Below are 22,455 nucleotides of genomic sequence, written 5' to 3'. Positions count from 1 at the left end.
TGAAAGTTATTCCCTTTTGAACTGAAAGATGTCCAGGGGTTGGGATCACCCCTCTGGTCAGTGTGTGTCCCTTGTGGGATTGGCCATATACATGTCCTTACCATTAGAAGATGTTGTGGCCTTCAAGGACAAACGCTATCACTGCATTTTTCTTGATTGCAGAAGGTCAAGCCTAAATTTAATAGTGGTCAGTTTGGCTTCCTGCCTCAAGATGAATGTCTGCTGAGTTAAAGGAGACCACAAAAACTCAAGAGTCAGTTTCCATGCTCACTCTCACTCCAGAGAGGTTAGCTTCTGCATTTCTGGCTGAGAGTCCAAAACTGGGAAGCTAACACAGTAAGTCAGTAAAGAGTTCCATGTCAGGATACTTTCTGTTATTTTGGGATTGTGCCTCCCAAATATATGCCTTAGGGGCACTATGTGGCTCCTCTGTGAACATAGGTACAGCTTGGGTGATTTATACGTGGTCCATTAAGGCAAACATTTTAGGCCATATTTGGAGATCTTTCATCCTTCACATCTCAGATTGAGGCAAAAAAATCGCCTCGCTCCAACAGCTCAGGTTCAACTCAGATTTCTGGACCAGTGGCCTAAACTTTTGGTTGAAGAAACTAAATCGTTCTGGGGTAAGCCTGTCCTGGTAAAGTTAGACAGCTCAACGACTGTGGCCTACATCTGGAAACAAGGCTCAGTCTCTCCTTTCTGAAGGAGGTTTCTCTAATTCTAGAATCTGCCCAAGTCAATTTTCTGCAGCTATCTGTGGCCTATGTGCCTGGTCAGAAGAATCTTCAGGCAAACTATTTTTCCAGGACAAGTCTGGACGACAATGAATGGTCCAGACTACTGCATGTTTTTTAGAGAACTAACAGAGCTTGTTATTTTTCTTCCACAGGTAGGCCGCTCACATTCCCAGTCAACGCCAAGTTGCTAAAGTTCCATTCCAGAGCCCAGAATCCACAAGCAGTTGGGGTGGAGGTGCTGACTGCAGAGTGGATCTCCAAGACAGCTCATGGCTTTCTGCTTCTCCCTCTGATTCTCAGCTTCCAGCTGAGGCTGTGGCGGGAGAAGGTGACAGCTCTGCTGATTATCCCAGATTGGCCGAAGGTGCCTTGGTATCCTTTGCTCATCCTTATAAGTGTCAAGGATTGACTTCCTCAGTAAGATAAAATCTTCTCCAAAGTCTCATTCATCCAGCATCTGACAGGCTCAGGCTTATGGCCTGGGTCTAGAGAGGCAGAGGCTAATGGACTTTTAATTCGCTGTGAAGATTGTAAATACTCTTACGAAAAACAAGAAACGCTAACCGTGCCTATAGTAAAATATGGCATAAGTTCCCAGTATTATTGCTGATCAAGATTTTACGCTGGACTCTATAGAATTCTGTTCTGAAATGCCTGCAGGCGTGGCTTGATTTAGGTCTATGTGTAAGTATGCTATAAGCACACATTTCGGCTATCTCTGCCTTCACCGGCATACAGTGGGCATCCAACACTTAATTATACTGTTTTTCAAGATGCAATTTGGTTAAAACCTCAAATTGTTTCCGAAATGGGTTCTCCCATTGCTGTTGGACGTTATTGCATCAGATGCCTTCAATCACCCTCTGGTACCTCTCACTGAAAACTGCTTTACTGGTGGCAATAACATCAGCCAGAAGAGTCGGCATTGGTGGCCTTGGCATTTAAAGAAGCCATACTCTCGTACTTCCAGACAGGGTGATACTCATGCCAATGCTCAAAATGTTGTGCCTGAACTGACCTCCAGAGTCCATATCATACAAGAGGTTGTCCTCCTACATTCCTTTTGGGGATTACTCAAGAAATTAGCCCATTGGATGTGGGCCAAGCTTTAACCACTTAAGGACCGCCGCATGGCAATGTACATCGGCACAATGGCACCGACAGGCACAAGCACGTACATGTACGTGCTTGCCTTCCAGCGGGTGGGGGGTCCGATCGGACCCCCTCCCGCTGGCTGCAGCGGTCCGTTTCGCTTCAGGAGTGATCCGGGATAAGGGGAAGGACGTTGGTTTCTGGCCATCCCCTCTCGATCACTCCTGGCGAATGAGAAGCTTCCCCCGCCTGTGTAGTGTAAACACAGGCAGGGAGGAAGTGATGTCATTCTCCTCAAGGCGGTCTTTTTGACCGGACTGCGAGGAGAACACAATAGTAAGTGCACCAACACTACACTGACATGTAGGTACACATAGGCACACAAATTACCCCCCGATTGCCCCCCCATCTCCCCCCGCCCCCCCTCCCAGTCACAGTATCACTGATTGCAGTGATCATTTATTTTCTAATCACTGCATTTAGTGTCAGTTGTGACAGTTAAAAGTGTCAGGGCAGTTAGTGTTAGGTCCAGGGTAGCCCCTTACCCCCCCTAATAAAGGTTTAACCCCCTGATTGCCCCTAGAGTTAACCCTTTCACCCCCTTTTGCCAGTGTCACTAAGCGATCGTTTTTCTGATCGCTGCATTAGTGTCACTGGTGCTGCTAGGTAGCTAGTTATTTTTTATGTTCACCGCCAGGTTTTTATAGCATTAGGTACCCCCATATACTAGCCAATAAAGGTTTTAACCCCCTGATTGCCCCTAGAGTTAACCCTTTCACCAGCGATCACCGTATAAGTGTCACTGGTGATGCTGGATAGCCAGTTAGTTATTTAGGTTCCCCGTCAGGTTTTTATATAGCGTCCGGGACCCCCATATACTATCTAATAAAGGTTTTAGCCCCTGATTGCCCCTAGTTAACCCTTTCACCAGTGATCACTGTATAAGTGTTACGGGTGACTCTGGTTAGTAAGTTTGCTTATTATACCCACCATTTATTACCCAATAAAGGTTTAACCCCCTGATCACCCGGGGGGTGATATCAATTAGGTTTTAGGGTCAGGGTCTGCGTCGCCCCAGGCAGCGCTAGGTTAGTGTCAGTACCGCTAACACCCACGTGCAAAGCATAAACCTCCCGTAGTGGTATAGAATCTGAACAGATCAATATCTGATCTGATCAGATCTATACTAGCATCCCCAGCAGTTTAGGGTTCCAAAAAAACGCATTGTTAGCGGGATCAGCCCAGATACCTGCTAGCACCTGCGTTTTGCCCCTCTGTCCAGCCCACCCAAGTGCAGTATCGAGCGATCACTGTCACTTACAAAACACTAAACACATAACTGCAGCGTTCGCAGAGTCAGGCCTGATCCCTGCGATTGCTAACATTTTTTTTGGTAGCGTTTTATATTTAAATCCTGAAGGCAGTGCTTGGTTTTCGGGGTCCTGTACGTGGCTAGGCTCCCAAAAAGTCCCCCACATGTGGTATCCCCGTACTCGGGAGAAGCAGCAAAATTTATTTTGGGGTGTAATTTCACTTATGCCCATAGCATGTGTGAGCAATATATGATTTAGTGGCAACTTTGTGCAAAAAAAATAAATAAATTGGTGGCAAAATATAAAATATTTCATGGACTTAACATGCCTCTCAGTAAATAGCTTGGGGTGTCTACTTTCCAAAATGGGGTCATTTGGGGGGGGGGGGGTTTGTGCTATTTTGGCATTTTATGGCCTTCGAAACTGTGATAGGTAGTGAGGAGTGAAATCAAAAATTTGCACCCTTAGAAATCCTGAAGGCAGTGATTGGATTTCGGGGTGCCGTACGCGGCTAGGCTCCCAAAAAGTCCCACATATGTGGTATCCCCGTACTCAGGAGAAGCAGCAGAATATATTTTGGGGTGCAATTCCACATATAACTATGGCATGTGTGAGCAATATATCATTTAGTGACAACTTTTTGTAAACTTTTTTTTTTGTGTCATTATTTAATCACTTGGGACAAAAAAAATATATTCAATGGGCTCAACATGCCCCTCAGCAATTTCCTTGGGGTATCTACTTTCCAAAATGGGGTCATTTGGGGGGTTTTGTGTTATTTTGGCATTTTATTGTCTTTGAAACTGTAATAGGTAGTGAGGAGTGAAATCAAAAATTTGCACCCTTAGAAATCCTGAAGGCAGTGATTGGTTTTCGGGGTGCCGTACGCGGATAGACTCCCAAAAAGTCCCACATATGTGGTATCCCCGTACTCAGGACAAGCAGCAGAATATATTTTGGGGTGCAATTCCACATATAACTATGGCATGTGTGAGCAATATATCATTTAGTGACAACTTTTTGTAAACTTTTTTTTGTTTTGTGTCATTATTCAATCACTTGGGACAAAAAAAAAATATTCAATGGGCTCAACATGCCCCTCAGCAATTTCCTTGGGGTGTCTACTTTCCAAAATGGGGTCATTTAGGGGGGGGGGTTTGTACTGCCCTGCCATTTTAGCACCTCAATAAATTAGATAGGCAGTCATAAATTAAAAGCTATGTAAATTCCAGAAAATGTACTCTAGTTTGTAGACGCTATAACTTTTGCGCAAACCAATAAATCTATACGCTTATTGACATTTTTTTTTACTAAAGACATGTGGCTGAATACATTTTGGCCTAAATGTATGACTAAAATTTAGTTTATTCGATTTTTCTTATAACAAAAAGTAGAAAATATATATTTTTTTAAATTTTCAGTCTTTTTCCTTTTATATCGTAAAAAAGAAATATTGCAGAGGCAATCAAATACCATCAAAAGAAAGCTCTATTTGTGGGAAGAAAAGGACGCAAATTTTGTTTGGGTACAACATTGCATGACCGCGCAATTACCAGTTAAAGCAGTGCAGTGCGAAATTGTAAAAATACCTCTGGTCCTTAGGCTTACAATTGGTCCTGGGCTGAAGTGGTTAAAATGTTTAATCAAGGTGACTTCTGCCATCAGGAAGTCGAAGCATTTGTTTGTCATTCCAGGTGGAACACATAATGATTTTACGAATTCCAGCAAGATTATTGCCTCTTGGTTGGTAAAGCTCCATTGGCCTACAAGTTGAAAGGGTTGGCTGTGCCAGGAGAATCATGGCACCCTTTACTAGAAGGGTCTCGACCTTGAGAGTGGCAGCAGGCCGAGTGTCTGAAACTGTCTGCAAGGCAGCTACGTGGCACCAAAATATTCATATTCATGGCTTAATGATGGTTGAGTTTGGCAGAGGCATCCTGACTTCTGTTTCTTTAGTCAGAATTGAGGAGTGTGTAGCATTATCCCTCCCCTGTTTTGGCTAGTTAGTTCCCAGCTGTGCTGACATGGAGCCGTCAGGAAAATGGAAAATTGAATTCAAATACTTACCGTAATTTTCCTTTTCTGACGAGCTCCATGGCCGCACAGATCCCACCCAGTTATATAGGACTAGTTACAGAATGCTGAGGCTGTTGGTGGGCTCAAATTTATATGAGTTAAGTTCTGGAGGCATGGGGGGTGGAACCTATACCCAGCTGTGCTGCCATGGAGCTCGTCAGGAAAGGAAAATTACAGTAAGTATTTGAATTCAATTTTCCATTTTCTGATCTTTACTTTTCCATTTCCTTCTTGTGGTTCTTTGACCAGCTATAGAACCATAACTGGGTATCCGATGTAAGAAATTGTGAGGCCCTTGCCCTTGCTAAAGCAAATCATTATTTATCAAGTTGTTATGGGTAAAGTTCCACTTTAAGTTTAATTTAAAATAACCACGAGTTCAGTTTTATTATAAAAATTGGCATTTGGCTACCATTTAAGCATAGATATGCAGTATACAGAACATTTATCTGAATGTTTTAAGCAGGGGAAATACTGTAGACATGGTCTATTAAGTGTCATGTTATTTGATAGGGTTAATTTTGTTTTTTCTATTCATCTACAACTATTGCATTTAACACAGAAAAATCATAAGTTCATAGCAGTTTATCCCAAAACACGGAAAGTTGGTACAGATAATGTGATCGAAAATGATGTTATTTACTGTGTGAAATTACGTAATTTAGGTTTGCCAAAATTTACACGCATCAAGGAGGACAGGCCAGCCAACCACAAATAGCTGAGAATAAAAACACACTTTATCTTATCTTGATTTGGTGTAAATACTTCTAGTACCACAATAGATGTCATAGGATTTCAGTACAGAGTTGGTTTTGTCCATTATGAAGAAGATGATGTTCAGCAATTACCGCAGTACGTTTAAACTCCCTAGATGAGACCAAGGTTTGGAAGCTTCTCATTGTGATCTAGCCCACTCGCTGTTCAGGTTTGGGAAGAACTAAGGCAAGAACCGCATCCACAATGAAACTTGGCATGTAAGAAGCTGGTAGCCACACCAACTTTGCATCCCAGCCTGGGCTGTATCTTGTACGAGGGTATCTTGCTTGTAAGGCATGTTCGATGCATTTAGGCACTTTGGAGATGTCAGGATCACATATGAAATTCATAATCAGCCTTTGGACTTTCATATCTAAGAAACAAACATCAAAAGCAGTTAAGAGAAGCCTGTTTATTCATGTGCCCCTTACCTCCTTTTAGCAAGTGTATGTAAACCCCTGTGTTTTGCTACCCATAAGCATGCACTCCCACTATATGACTCCCTCTATATGACCCCAAATCCCTCCTCTGTCCTTAAAAGCATTCAAAACACCAAGATCAGTGTTTCTTAAATCCTTTAGATTTTTTAGAAATGGTGGCGTTGACATGCAGGTATACTGGAAGTGATGTCAGGTGATTGCTTCCGGGTTACCATAGCAGATCCCAGGTCTCCCGGTGGGACGAGAGAACCCGGGCAAGCTGCGAAGGGTGGCGGGAAGGGGGAAGTCCCCCCCAATTGCTTGCAAGAGCAGTCCAGCGGCTAGTTAGCTGCTAGGAATGCTTTTACAAGAGAGCTGACTGCTAGCTCTAAAAAACTGTACTGCTACAGCAGCTGCAGGCATCGTCCTGGTGTAACCACCTGAAGTAAAACCTGTGAGCAGAGAGCCTGAGTCATGCTGTGTGTCTAAATAGACGCAAACAGCCCAGCTTGGTATCAAATCTGCACGAGTGCCCCCATAGAAAGTGGCTTTCTATGAGGGTACTCGGTGAAGTAGAGGAGCCAGGTGTTCTGGTGGGGAACATCAGAAGAGGAGGATCGGGGCTACTCTGTGCACAACCACTGCACAGAGCAGGTAAGTATAACATGTTTATTATTTTGATTAAAAAAAAAGGGAACCCATACTATCACTTTAAAGCAGTTTGTCAGTTTACTGTGCACACAGCATACCCATGAAAAAGACTGATGTAGCTCTTCACAGGCTATGACTGCCTACAAACTTGTATTATCGATAACAAAGAAAGATTGGCTTATAATGGCCAAGAATCTAAGATGATGATCTATGATACAAGCACCTCAGGCCAAAAAACAATTTGTATTTTACTCAGCCTTCTATGCGAGGAAAGCTGTCTTGATTAAGTGGCAGAATCTCAGCCCCCCGATGGTGACCCAGTGGAGGGCCCTGGTCGATGCGGCCCTACCGCTTTATAAACTGACATACCTGGAGAGAAACTGTGCCAAAAAATTCGAAAATATATGGGGACCCTGGACCCGGGAGAGGCCAACTACTTAGCCGACAAGCTGAAGGTGGAAAGGATTCATCCGGGCACTGAGGTGGGAGGGCTGAGGAGGGTCTGGGAAATTGTTAATTTCTTTGCCTAAGATGGTGGGCGACATGACCCGGGTGTAGATGATTATATCCTACCTTTAGTCTCATGTACCTTGTACTGATTTTACCTTTTGGTTACCTTTCTGGCCTGAGAGGGATATTATAGGAATGCCTAATTTAGCCTGGCAAGTTTCTTATGGTGGCCAGCCCTTATTTTTTTTTTTTACTTCTTGATTTACTTCTGTAAACTGTCACGATAATCACTGCTGAGATTGTGCCACTGTTCTGACATGTACTGAACAAAACTAATACAATTTTCTGTTAAAAAAATAAAATAAAAAAAATTCCTTTAGATTTACCTTCAACTATGTAGTGCAAGGGCCTGCCTTATTGCATGCAAATTGAAAGTTTTTAGGTTTGACCTCATATTATATGGTAAATTGTACAAGAAAATTGTATAATCTATGGACAGCCCTACGGATTCATAGTGAGAAATACATATTACTACAGTGTTTATAAACCTATCTTTGAGTCTCACCAGGACTTGTTTCACATGTCATTTTAGCACACATTTGAGGACCACTGACTTAAGCCCCATACACACTCAGATTTTCTGCTGATTTTTGTCTTCAGATTTACCAAAACCATGTAATGCAAGGGCCTGCCTGATTGCATACAAATTGAAACTCCTAAAGTTTGACCTCATATTATATGGTTTTGGTAAATCTGAAGGAAAAAATCAGCAGAAAATCTGATAGCGTGTATGGGGCTTTACTGAAGCATCATAATGGCTTCCACACTCCTCACATTGTAAATGAATGCACTGCTCCCCTATCTCTTGTGTCTTAGTACCTTGCTCACACTTTATATGCTTCCCACATACACAAATCACAGTTATATCAAATCATTAAGTACAGCGCTATGAATCAAATTAGTAAAGATAAATCAATAAATATCATCCTCTTGTGCTAAAGAACACATCCTCTTGTGGCAACATAAACAATACTACAACTGGGCATCAGGGGCCAGGGCACACTTTTAATAAGCAAAATTTGCATTTTGGTCCCTCAACATCCATGACTCCAGCATACTCAGTATTTTTGGGAAACAAGACTCTGTATGGTCAGAAACATACACTTTTTGTAATACGTATCCCCGTAGCTCTTCCTTGTCTCAGAGGGCATTTGGTCCCAAAGCTGCTGCAGAGACTTTTCAATGGAATCCAAGTCGGTAACTGCTGTTTTAAAGAAGCCGGGCTCTATGATGCAGACTTTAACACCGAAGTGTTGCACGTCCCTTCTGTAGAATAGAAAAAAAAATCTTGAATTTAACCAGTTAAACTAGTTTCTTCCTCTCTAAGGCCCCTTTCACACTAGGGCGGATTTCAGGAGCTACAGTGCTAAAAATAGCGCCTGTGTAGTGCCTGAAAAAAAAACGGCCCCTTTCACTCCAGTGTGAAAGCCGGAGGGCTTTCACACTGGAGCTGTGCACTAGCAGGACGGTGAAAAAAGTCCTGCTAGCCGCGTCTTTGGAGTGGTGAAAGGAGCGGTGTATTCACCGCTCCTAAACCGCTCCTATCCATTGAAATTAATGGGGCTGCGCGGCTATACCGGGCGGTTTTAACCCTTTTTCGACCCTTTTTCAGACGTTAGCGGGGGTTAAAACCGCCGCTAATGAAACGACGGTAAAGCGCCGCTAAAAATATTGGCGCTTTACCGCCGACGCCCACACCTCCCCACTGTGAAAGGAGCCTAACAGCTCTACATGGCTGAAATGAACATATCAGTGTCATGTCTTTCTTTTTAGGCTTGATTCACTCTATGCAAGTTTCTTTCGAGCGTTTCTGCAGTGGTTTTTTGCTGCGCTTTTTGCAGGTTTTTAACAGCGATTTTGCCGCAATTTTACAGCGATTTGTGCTTTGTGTTTTTATGCTTTTTTGGGGGAAAATTTGTTGTAGGGCAGATTTAAAAATTCAAATCACAGCAAAATTACAGTAAAATGTGGTAAAACCGCACTACATGCTTTTCTGCAGCTTCTCCATTGAAGTCTATTAGCCAAATATGCAAAAAAAGCACAGTTTTGCATTTAAAAACGTCCCTTGACCCATTCCAAAATGCATTGACGTGAACATGTTCCATAGAAACCCATGTTAAAAAAAGTCCTACATTTCTGCAAAAAAAAGCATTGGTGTGAATGGAGCCTAAGGGAAACGTTTACTTTCACAGAGCATGTAATGTTGGTATATGATAACAGTAATTTTCTAAGGCCGCGTACACACGGGCGGACTGTCTGGCCAACTTAGTCCGCCGAAACACATTTCAGCGGACAGTCCGCTCGTGTGTGGGCTTCAGCTGACTTTTTCAGCGGACTGTCTGACGAACAAAGTCTTACGGAATTTCTGTAAGATTGTCCGTCCAAACTTGGTTTGAGCGGACAGTCCACCCGTGTGTGTGCCAGTCTGCTGTACTTTCGAAATGAGCGGACTTTTCCCGCCCGGAGAAAAGCCCACTCATTTCGAGCGGGTATCCAGGTAGGCGGGGCCCGCGACGGAGACGTCGCGGCCCCCGCCGCCTGGTATGGACTTAAAGGGGAACCCCAACACCGAAAAAAATCGGCGTGGGGGTCCCCCCCAAGTCCACAACAGACCCTTGTCCGAGCACGCTACCCGGCCGGCCAGGAAAGGGGGGTGAGCGAGCGCTCCCCCCCTCCTGAGCCGTACCAGGCCGCGTACCCTCAACATGGGGGGTGCCTTGGGGAAGGGGGGCCGCGCGGCCCCCCCCACCCCAAAGCACCTTGTCCCCATGTTGATGAGGACAAGGGCCTCTTCCCGACAACCCTGGCAGTTGGTTGTCGGGGTCTGCGGGCGGGGGGCTTATCGGAATCCGGGAGCCCCCTTTAATAAGGGGGCCCCCGGATACCGGCCCCCCACCCTATGTGAATGAGTATGGGGTACAATGTACCCCTACCCATTCACCTGTGAAAAAAAGTACAAAAAAAAACACAACACAGGGTTAAAATATTTTATTGCACAGCTCCGGGGGTCTTCCGTCTTCGGGGGTCTTCTCGCCGGACTCCTCTGCTATCTTCTTGTAGCTCTTTTGCTAGCGGAGGAGTCCGGCTTTCTTCCTCCCCGCCGCCGGCCTCTTCTCCCGACTTCGGGGGTCTTGTCCCCCTCTTCGGTTCTTCTGCCGGGCCACCGCGCCTTCTTCTAGCTCTTTTACAGGCGGTGGCCCGGTCTTCTGTCGCAGCTGTCGCTGTCGCCGCCGCCTTCCGTTCTTCTTCTTCTTCTTCTTCTTCCCCAGGAGATGTTGCCTCGACGATCTCTCCGGCCGGAATGCCAGAGCCGCGCTGCGCGGCCACTTATATAGTGACAATGGGGCGGTGTCACATGGTATATGTCACATGGGTTGGTGTCACATGGTGACCCCGCCCCCTTACGACGTCATAGTCCCCATGTGACATCAACCCATGTGACCAACCCATGTGACATATACCATGTGACACCGCCCCATTGTCACTATATAAGTGGCCGCGCAGCGCGGCTCTGGCATTCCGGCCGGAGAGATCGTCGAGGCAACATCTCCTGGGGAAGAAGAAGAAGAACGGAAGGCGACAGCGGCGACAGAAGACCGGGCCACCGCCTGTAAAAGAGCTAGAAGAAGGCGCGGTGGCCCGGCAGAAGAACCGAAGAGGGGGACAAGACCCCCGAAGTCGGGAGAAGAGGCCGGCGGCGGGGAGGAAGAAAGCCGGACTCCTCCGCTAGCAAAAGAGCTACAAGAAGATAGCGGAGGAGTCCGGCGAGAAGACCCCCGAAGACGGAAGACCCCCGGAGCTGTGCAATAAAATATTTTAACCCTGTGTTGTGTTTTTTTTGTACTTTTTTTCACAGGTGAATGGGTAGGGGTACATTGTACCCCATACTTATTCACATAGGGTGGGGGCCGGTATCCGGGGGCCCCCTTATTAAAGGGGGCTCCCGGATTCCGATAAGCCCCCCGCCCGCAGACCCCGACAACCAACGGCCAGGGTTGTCGGGAAGAGGCCCTTGTCCTCATCAACATGGGGACAAGGTGCTTTGGGGTGGGGGGGCCGCGCGGCCCCCCCTTCCCCAAGGCACCCCCCATGTTGAGGGCACGCGGCCTGGTACGGCTCAGGAGGGGGGGCGCTCGCTCGCCCCCCTTTCCTGGCCGGCCGGGTAGCGTGCTCGGACAAGGGTCTGTTGTGGACTTGGGGGACACCCCCACGCCGATTTTTTTCGGCGTTGGGGTTCCCCTTTAAGTCCATTCCAGGCGGCGGGGCCAGCGACGTCTCCTTCGCGGGCCCCGCCTACCTGGAGACGCGCTCGAAATGAGCGGACTTTCCTCCGCGTGTGTGGGCAAGTCCGTTCATTCAAAAGTTTGGACGGACTGTCTGTCGGATTGTCTGACGAACTTAGTTGGGCAGACAATCCGCCCGTGTGTACGCGGCCTAAGTCATACAGTCTTTGCACTCTAATGCCCCATACACATGGTCGGACTTTCCGACGGAAAATGTGCAATCGGATCTTGTTATCGGAAAAAACGATCGTGTGTGGGCTCCATCTGACTTTTTCCGTCAGAATTTCCGACACACAAAGTTTGAGAGCAGGATCTACAATTTTCCAACAACAAAATCCAATTTTTTAAATTCCGATCGTGTGTAGACAATTTCGACAGATAAAGTGCCACACATGCTCAGAATAAATTGCGAGACGAAAGCAATTGGCCACTGGCCTCTTTATAGTTTAGTCATACATGTTGTACATCACCAGGCTCTGAACGATCGGATTTTCCGACAACTTTGTGCGACCATGTGTATGCAAGACAAGTTTGGGCCAAAATCCGTCGGAAAAAATCAGACAGATTTTGTCGTCGGAATGTCCGATCATGTGTACAGGGCATAATAGATATGTTTATAAGGCTTTCTTCACATGGATACAGACAGGCACGGACAGTGGCAAGAATCAGTAGATTGTCATGACTGCGCTGACAGGTGCATCTGCTCAGCCTGTATGAAGCAATGTCCGCATACATCTCCCGCTGCTGTCAATCAAATTCAGTGCCACAGGAGCTGGTGGCGGGGCATTAGCCTACTCTCTGTTCTCCCAGGGAATGCGGCTCTCCGCGGGGGCACTCGATGGAGCACCGCTGAGGGACCCCAGAATAGGAAGATCAAGGCCACTCTGTGCAAAACCCTTGCACAGAGGAGGTAAGTATGACATGTTTGTTATTTAAAAAAAAAATTTACCTTTACAATCACTTTAAAGTGATTATACAAATGAAGACCGGCAGACTGTCAGCCTCTCATTGCTGGGTATAGGCAGAGCGGCCGTAACTATCCGTCAATGGCTAGGTATTTTGGACAGCTATTTTATCTAATGTACCATACACACAATCGGAAATTCCGCCAGAAAAAGTCAGATGTGAGCTTTTGGTCAGAAATTCCGACTGTGTGGACTTTTGCTGGCGGAATTTCCGCCAGCAAAAGATTGAGAACGGGCACTCTATTCTTCCTAAGGAAAAAGTTCAGATTGGAAATTCTGATTGTCTGTAGCAATTCTGATGCGCAAAATTCCTACGCATGCTCGGAAACAATTTCGATGCATGCTTGGAGGCATTGAACTTAATTTTCTTGGCTCGTCGTAGTGTTGTACATCACCGCGTTTTTGACGGTCGAAAGTTCAGAGAACTTTTGTGTGATCATGTGTATGCAAGCCAAGCTTGAGCGGAATTCTGTCGGAAAAACCATCCAAGATTTTTCCGCCGAAAATTCCACACGTGTGTACGGGGCATAAGAGAAATTCCTAAAACAGCGGACAGCGTTGAGAACCACTGCAGTAGGTGATATCCATTTCTGAGCTATGATGTTTCATGCACGAAATACGATAACAACCAAAAAATAGTAGTGTATACATGCACTGCGTAATATTCTACATCTATAAGACTCAGCACACAAATCTTTGGGTCATTATGTAGGTCTGTCTGAAATACACTATTAAAGCGGAGGTCCACCCTAAAGTGGACCTTCCGCTCATTGGAATCCTCCCCCCCCCCTCCGGCGCTACAATTGGCAGCTTTCAGGGGGGAGGGGGGTGCAGGTACCTGTACAGTACAAGTATCTGCACCCACTTCCGGGATAGCTCTCTGCGGAAAGGGGCATAGATTACGCCCCTTTCCAAAAGTCCCCCGCTGCGGGTCCATCCTTATTGCGCATGCGCAGTAGGGAACCGGGAAATGAATCCGAAAGGCTCCACTTCCTGATTCCCATACCCAAGATGGTGGCGGCAGCACCCGAGAGACGATCGAGAGATCAGCTTCGGGTGCCGACATCGCGGGCGCGCTGGACAGGTAAGTGTCACTATTTTAAAAGTCAGCAGCTGCAGTATTTGTAGCTGCTGGCTTTTTAAAAAAAAAAAAACGCGGACTCCCGCTTTAGGGCAGGTTTACACAGGGGGCGATGCGAGGCGACACCGACTTGCCTCGCCGCGACCTCAGCGGCGACTTGCAAATGACTTCTGTATAGAAGTCAATGCAAGTCGCCCCCAAGGTCGCCCAAAAGTAGTACAGGAACCTTTTTTCTGAGTCGGAGCGACTCGAGTCGCTCCTCTCAGAACGGTTCCATTGTACAGAACGGGGGCGACTTGTCAGATCGCGGCACGGCAAGTCGTGTCGCCTCGCATCGCCCCCAGTGTGAACCGGCCCTTAATAGTATTTAGTTTACGTCTCTACTGCCTAAACAAACTGGGAATTTCAATATCATATGTTACAAAGTACTCAATTCTGTTTAACATTTGCCATGTTTGTGTTTCTATATGTCATCATTCATCCTTCCAGCACTTCCTGCAGAGAAGAATTCAGTAGACTATGGATCATGACGATTTTGTATATTGTAGATATTAGTGTTACTAAACCCACAACAGTAAAATCAGTGTGTATATGCAGTAAAGCATGCTTGTTAAGCCCCATACACACTATCAGATTTCCTGCTGATTTTTGTCTTCAGATTTACCAAAACCATATAGTGCAAGGGCCTGCCTGATTGCTTACAAATTGAAACTCCTAAGGTTTGACCTCATATTATATGGTTTTGGTAAATCTGAAGACAAAAATCAGCAGAAAATCTGATAGTGTGTACGGGGCTTTATACTCACTGTGAACCTAAGGGGTTAATCCTCTGCATTGTCAAAAGGCTGTTTGATCCTGTCTTCTCTGATCCTGTCCTTCTTCCACTCACCCCTGATCATTTCCTGATAGCAGAGTCTATAGAGTCAGGCTGCACAAGCTCAGTTTGGTCTGTATTGCTAGAGAGGTTTTTTTTCTTGGGGGAGTGCCTGTGATCAGCACAGGGCTTATCATCACTGTCCAAACAGACAGTCAGGGGTCTTGCAGTATCATAGGGCCAGTAAATTGTATCAGAGGCATGCCCTTAGATAGCTTACAAGGCCCCATCATAATTTTTACATCTCTGCAATACCCGCACATATACCTATTAACACTGAAAGCCCTTCAGGTTTTTTTGTACGATCACTGCCGCTGGCTATAGCGGGGCAGCAGTGATCATTGTATTCTGATGGCAGAGAAACATCCAGCAATACAATAGCGCAGCTGAAAGGATCCATCATTAACACTGACTGTGTTAATAGGGGAATCTAATGATCATCATAATTGCATAGTCTATGGCCTGTCTAACTTCCTGTCATGGCTGATAAAGTTATCTCTGCTGCACTGAAATCCCAAGCAGTGTTGTCAGCCCTGCATAGTTCTGCCCTATTAGATGACAGAACATCTCCCGCTCTCCTCATTTCAAACAATTAAACCACTTCATAGTTTTATATTCTTCGTCTTTTCTTAATCTGCTGGTAGAATATCTTTGTTTCAGACCTTGGGCCTTCACACCTTCTCTGACAATTGTAAAGTGTCCCAATCTCCCTGACAGATTTTTTTTGTCATGAAGAATGCAACAGATAGGCAAGAAAACCTAGAGCTACCCAAAGGACAGGAACACAGTCAAGAATTATGCCACGCAGGTGTGGCTGCTGGAGTGTTTAGGATCGACCCACTAGGCTCCACCTATAACTTCAGTATCATTTTGAGGGAACTGAGCCTTAAATTAGGACTTATATGTTAAAACTCAGTATAGGCTTACCTAAGGCTATCTGAAAAAGCCTCTACAGCATATTTAGAGACGCAGTAACCTCCTCCATTCGCTGATATCCTCCCGAGTACGCTGGCCATGTTAACAATTCTGCCCTGTGCTTGCTTTACTAGGGGTAGAAAACTTAATGTCACTCCAATGGTGCCAAACGTGTTCACCTCCATAACCCTTCGATAATCCTCTACTGTCATCCATTCAGTAGGGCCTATTGGGTTTGCAATGCCTGCATTGTTGACTAGCCCATACAGACCTATAGAAAGAAAAAAATGTTGTTAGATTTTTAAAAATAGAAATTAACACGGTTCTGCAACATCTGTTTTCCAATGATGGCTTTCATGTATAAAAAAAAAAGCTGCTTCCATCCCAGACATTCAGCACACTAAGTTCACCCCAACATGGACATGTGATAAAGGTCTTCTACTCAGCTTCACTCTGGTAGTTTCAGGTAATATTTATTGTAGAATTAAAGGCACATGCTTTTTTTTTAGCATTGGATAGATTCGAAAGGGATTAGAAATCCTGTCAATTTTTATTGCTGTCTGTGCCCCATTAGGGGTATTCCTCCTCTCTATTTGTCCTGTTTAACGCTATCATTGAAAGTAAAAGAAAATCACTAATTTTGGGTTGACACCCAGAACAGTAATAGATGGGAAACCTTCCAAAGAGGACACTAGTTCTAGGGACCCTGGTAACAGCCTGTGATTCCCTCACTTTTGGAGGTATTTCCTCTCACTTACTGTTTTGGTTATGAGACAGGAAATGAAGGGAAATCTCCCCAATGGGACAATAACAAAAACACTGACATGGGTTATAACCCACCCTTACTCTATCCAAAATGCCTTTAGTTACCCTTTATTAAAAATAACAGAAGTAGGAATAATATATATATATATATATATATATATATATATATATATATATATATATATATATATAATATATTTTATATGGGGTGCTGCCTCTGTTGTGACAAGTAAAATCTTATATGGCTATCTCCCCTTCAGTCTGTCATGAATGCTGCTGCCAGATTCATCCTCCTTACTAATCGCTCAGTGTCTGCCACTCCTCTCTGCCAATCCCCCCACTAGCTCCTGATTGCCCAACAAATGAATTTCAAAATATTAACAACAACATATAAAGCCATTTACAACCCGAGCTACATCAATAACCTTGTCTCATTATTTCACCCAAACCGTTGTCTCCACTCCACCCAAGACCTCTTTCTCTCTAGCTTCCTTGTCACCTCCTCACATGCCTGCACCCAAGACTTCTCCAGAGCCTCTTCCATCCTCTGGAACTCTCTACCGCAATCTATCCAGATATTTCCTACTCTGTCCACTTATAGGCGATCCCTGAAAACTCATCTCTTCAGGGAAACCCATCTTGCTGTCAGCTAACTACTGAATCATTTATTTCTCCCATCAGTTCTTCCCTCACTGCTATTACCTTTTCTTCCACCAGCCCCTCCCTATTAGATTGTAAACTTGAGCAGCAGATGCAGAGCTCTCACAACCCTCTAGTATTGAATTGTATTGTCTCCCTTTATATTGTAAAGCGCTGCTCAAACTGTTGGCACTATATAAATCCTGTATAATTAATAATAAACCTCAAATTTTTTCAGAGTACATAGCAACATTCACATCAGTTCCCAATCCAGAGGAAATTATAATCTGGTGTCTCTAGCAGTCCTACAGACTAACAAGAGCTAGTGAGAAACCTATTGACCTTCCAGTTAATAGAGCACCAATATCACACTAGCTCTGGCAGGACATACAAGCTCTAGGTCAGTGATTTTCAACCAGGGTTCAGTGGAACCCTAGTGTTCCTCCAGAGGTTGCTAGGGGTTCCTTCAGCATTGGGCAATTTCTGCCTCTCAGATAAGTTCCCACCGACACCCATTGCTTTTTTTTAGCTATCTATAAGGAGGTAATTCTTCCCAATGACCACAAATATAAGGACCATTCCTCTCACTGACCATCACACTAATGTATCATGAGTTGTAGAGTTCTAATTTTTAGCAGGGGTTCCTGGAGACTGGAGAACTATTTCAAGGGTTCCTCTGTGTTGAAAAGGTTGAGAAAGGCTGCTCTAGGTGATTAGCATCCTGGCAGGAACTGAGCCCAAGACTACTGACTACAAGTCAGAAATGCAAAGCACCTAGGGCCCGTTGATATTTCTTTGATCAGATGTGGCATATTAACACACACATGTTAATGTAGAACTAAGAACAATATTTTTTCCATTTTGGATAGAGTAAGGGTTTTAATCCTTGCCAGGTTTATTGCACATCTGTGTCCTGTTAGTGGCGTTTTTTCTTCACTTCCTGTCCAATAGCCGTAGTCATAGTTTTGACTTTTCTTCTACTTAACTCACATTATGTTGTGCATTAACGTGTGTTGTGTTAAGGCAGTTCTTTCTTTATGGATGGGCGAACAACACACATCAATGGCCCAAAAATTGTAATTTACCTTTTTTTTAACACAGCAAGTTACAGTTCATGGCAGGTGCATTATGGTGCACTTCAGTAGGGTCCCACTGCAGCCTAATTTTAAGGGTCATTAAACCCACATAAAAACTATCAATAAATGGTGTATTATGTGCTGTTCATACTCACTCAATCACTATGAGATTTGTTTTCTGTATTCTGCAAAAAACCTGGTTGATCCTGCTGCTCTCTGTCTCCTCCTAAATCTATGTCCTCACTGTAGTTGGGGATTTTGCAGAGCAGTGTTGGCAGCTAGTGAACATGCTCAGTTTTTAGTGTATTTCCTACCCTGAACATTTCCTTCCTAGCACATCTGAGCAGCCCAAGTCACTATAGAGTCACACATGTGGGTATATACACAGTGGTAACTGACAGCCCGCTCCCTATTCCTCCATGCCGACTAACCAGCTAAACAAAATTTGGGGTGGAATATTATATCTTGATTGATGGAGGCTTCACCAACCTGTTATTCTAATTACAAGAAGGCATGAAGTAAATTAAACAGTGTGTGTTAATATCACTTTAATAGTGCATTTGGATTTCATTCTAAATAAATGCCACCGCAAAGCAAAACACCAAAGATCATGTGTTAATAAGTTTTAGCATGTGTTACTAAAATGCACAAATGTGAAGGAGTCCTTAGTCACTGTTCCAATGGAACACTGGAGAATGCTGGTCCACTTGGTGCCAAACATTATATACAGGTCCTTCTCAAAAAATTAGCATATTGTGATAAAGTTCATTATTTTCTGTAATGTACTGATAAACATTAGACTTTCATATATTTTAGATTCATTACACACAACTGAAGTAGTTCAAGCCTTTTCTTGTTTTAATATTGATGATTTTGGCATACAGCTCCTGAAAACCCAAAAATCCTATCTCCAAAAATTAGCATATTTCATCCGACCAATAAAAGAAAAGTGTTTTTAATACAAAAAAAGTCAACCTTCAAATAATTATGTTCAGTTATGCACTCAATACTTGGTCAGGAATCCTTTTGCAGAAATGACTGCTTCAATGCGGCGTGGCATGGAGGCAACCAGCCTGTGACACTGCTGAGGTGTTATGGAGGCCCAGGATGCTTCGATAGCGGCCTTAAGCTCATCCAGAGTGTTGGGTCTTGCGTCTCTCAACTTTCTCTTCCCAATATCCCACAGATTCTCTATGGGGTTCAGGTCAGGAGAGTTGGCAGGCCAATTGAGCACAGTAATACCATGGTCAGTAAACCATTTACCAGTGGTTTTGGCACTGTGAGCAGGTGCCAGGTCGTGCTGAAAAATGAAATCTTCATCTCCATAAAGCTTTTCAGCAGATGGAAGCATGGAGTGCTCCAAAATCTCCTGATAGCTAGCTGCATTGACTCTGCCCTTGATAAAACACAGAGGACCAACACCAGCAGCTGACATGGCACCCCAGACCATCACTGACTGTGGGTACTTGACACTGGACCTCAGGCATTTTGGCATTTCCCTCTCCCCAGTCTTCCTCCAGACTCTGGCACCTTGATTTCCGAATGACATGCAAAATTTGCTTTCATCCGAAAAAAGTACTTTGGACCACTGAGCAACAGTCCAGTGCTGCTTCTCTGTAGCCCAGGTAAGGCGCTTCTGTCGCTGTTTCTAGTTCAAAAGTGGCTTGACCTGGGGAATGCAGCACCTGTAGCCCATTTCCTGCACACGCCTGTTCACGGTGGCTCTGGATGTTTCTACTCCAGACTCCACTGCTTCCGCAGGTCCTCCAAGGTCCTCCAAGGTCTGGAATCGGTCCTTCTCCACAATCTTCTTCAGGGTCCGGTCACCTCTTCTCGTTGTGCAGCGTTTTCTGCCACACTTTTTCCTTCCCACAGACTTCCCACTGAGGTGCCTTGATACAGCACTCTGGGAACAGCCTATTCGTTCAGAAATTTCTTTCTGTGTCTTACCCTCTTGCTTTAGGGCAGTGATGAACCTTGGCACCCCAGATGTTTTGGAACTACATTTCCCATGATTCTCATGCACTCTGCAGTGTATTTGAGCATCATGGGAAATGTAGTTCCAAAACATCTGGGGTGCCAAGGTTCGCCATCACTGCTTTAGGGTGTCAATGATGGCCTTCTGGACAGCAGTCAGGTCAGCAGTCTTACCCATGATTGCGGTTTTGAGTAATGAACCAGGCTGGGAGTTTTTAAAAGCCTCAGGAATCTTTTGCAGGTGTTTAGAGTTAATTAGTTGATTCAGATGATTAGGTTAATAGCTTGTTTAGAGAACCTTTTCATGATATGCAAATTTTTTGAGATAGGAATTTTGGGTTTTCATGAGCTGTATGCCAAAATCATCAATATTAAAACAAGAAAAGGCTTGAACTACTTCAGTTGTGTGTAATGAATCTAAAATATATGAAAGTCTAATGTTTATCAGTACATTACAGAAAATAATGAACTTTATCCCAATATGCTAATTTTTTGAGAAGGACCTGTACCTGTGCTTATTATCACTTATAAAGAAGCCCTGCAAAAGAAGTCCATGTATACTAACCATTCTGGAGGCCCATTTCTTAAAAGCCACCTCTTCACTCACTGTTTCCCAGCCACTGCAGGTATTCAGCCCTTCCGGGTGGATCTTCCACGCTGCATGCAGTGGTTTCTCCCGCCAGCTTGTACATCTGGCAGTGATGTATGAGCTGGCAGAAGGAACCACTTTGAGTGACAGGGAGAAAAGATACTCACACAACCAGATTGGTGAAATACCGGTAGCAGCGGAAGAGCAGTAAAGAGGCGGCATTTCAAGAAAAGGGCTGCTTGGAAAATAAGTATACATGGACTTTTAATACAGGGCTGACTTTTTTTTTTTTTATAAGTCACCATGACGGTAATTTTAACAGATTTCGCAAAAACATATTTAGAAGTCTATACGTTCCTTTTAAATGTGCATTTCTTCTAAAAAATAATATAAAACTTCAATTTATAAATTTTAATTGTATACATTTTACAACATAATTCCTTTGTAAATATATACAATTCAATTTCAGAAAAAACATATAAATCTGTTTCCTGCTCACTTCTGTGAAGAATAATTTTCAGGGCACAATAATTATTATACCATCAGCTGATGTCTTATTTTTTACCTTTACTTCCCACTTCTGCTTTCACCCATTGCACAGCCTTTTTGATGCTTTCACAGTTGGTGACATCCAGCAAAGTGGTTTTCAGTCCCATAGGACAAGCTTTTTGCAGGTCATCTGCTCCTGACTGTGTCAGGCATCCAGCAAGGACATGAAAACCGTTTCTGTTCATTCGCTTGGCCAGCAGATTTCCGAAGCCTGTGTCACAACCGGTGATAAAGACATGTTTGTCAGACAGTCGTGAAATGGTCTGTCGATCTCGCAGGAACCATCCGACCACCCATATGATGGCGATAAGAAGCACGAAGCACCACATGGAACCCTTATGAATGCCTGCATGTAAAAAACAAGTAGAGAAATTTAAAGCATCATAAATAAAAAGTATATTTCTTTTGCAAATAATATTATTGTTTTCAGTAATTAAAACAAAAATAGTACTATTAAAGTGATATTAAACCCTGATTCCACCACTGGCTGAATATGGAGCATCTTTACCTTTTTAGTCCTTGCCTATATTTCAGTTAAAGTGGTTGTAAACTCTATTACACCATTTGTACCTACAGGTAAGCCTGTGTAGCACCCTCTACCTTAGGTAGGTTGCTAGAGGTAGTTGTTTTTTTGTTTCAGCCAGTACAGGTAAATTTAGGCAGGCCTAGCTTGTTTTTGATCTGGGGCTGGTAGTGGTTTGACATTCCTCCCAACTGTCCCTGACTTTGAGAGACTGTCTCTCATTCCAAACAAGGTCCATCTGTCCCTCTTTCCTCCTCATTTGTCCCTTATTTTGGTCTGATCTGTATAGTTGTATATAAAATGCACTACTCATCTATCAAAAACTGTTTCCCTGTGCTAAACATATCATCCAATTTCTAAATTGCTGCATTTGTAAATTGCAAGAGTCAGTATAAAGGAATAGTAGTGGTAAAAAAAAGCACTTGTTGGTTTAACCAATAATTGTTTTTGTACAATTCTTCTTTAACAGGGTGTGGCAGGGGGTGCATCCAATGCCTACATACTTTTGCTATTAGGTGTCCATCATTCACATCATGAAAGTTGGGAGGCATGGTTTGAGAGTAGCAGCAGGTGACTGACCTGTGGCTTCATCTCTCTGACACCTCCCTCTGGTTTCTGGAAGGTTCTGGAAAAGAGGTGGGGAGAGAGGATTAGAGTGACAT

At 44.2% G+C, this 22,455-nt stretch overlaps 1 protein-coding gene across 2 annotated transcripts in view; it reads right to left on the bottom strand.

Annotated features, from left to right (window-relative positions):
• Nucleotides 1-5,596: 5,596 nt before the first annotated feature.
• The window catches only part of RDH5 (retinol dehydrogenase 5), a 101,337-nt gene continuing 84,478 nt past the window's right edge, over nt 5,597-22,455 (bottom strand). For both annotated transcript variants that reach the window (XM_077483368.1, XM_077483367.1), the window contains exons 2-5: nt 21,287-21,616; nt 15,688-15,946; nt 8,660-8,823; nt 5,597-6,350 (exon numbers count right to left, since the gene is read on the bottom strand). In XM_077483368.1, coding sequence (XP_077339494.1) covers nt 6,127-6,350; nt 8,660-8,823; nt 15,688-15,946; nt 21,287-21,599 — 960 coding nt within the window. In that variant the 5' untranslated portion in view covers nt 21,600-21,616 and the 3' untranslated portion in view covers nt 5,597-6,126. The remainder of the gene's footprint in view (nt 6,351-8,659; nt 8,824-15,687; nt 15,947-21,286; nt 21,617-22,455) is intronic.

Source organism: Lithobates pipiens, unplaced genomic scaffold, assembly GCF_037356315.1.
Source record: "Lithobates pipiens isolate NorthernLeopardFrog02 unplaced genomic scaffold, aLitPip1_a1.2 Scaffold_16, whole genome shotgun sequence".
NCBI lineage: Eukaryota > Metazoa > Chordata > Amphibia > Anura > Ranidae > Lithobates > Lithobates pipiens.
The sequence above is the reverse complement of the archived record's forward strand: the minus strand, read 5'-3'. Positions and strand labels throughout refer to the sequence as shown.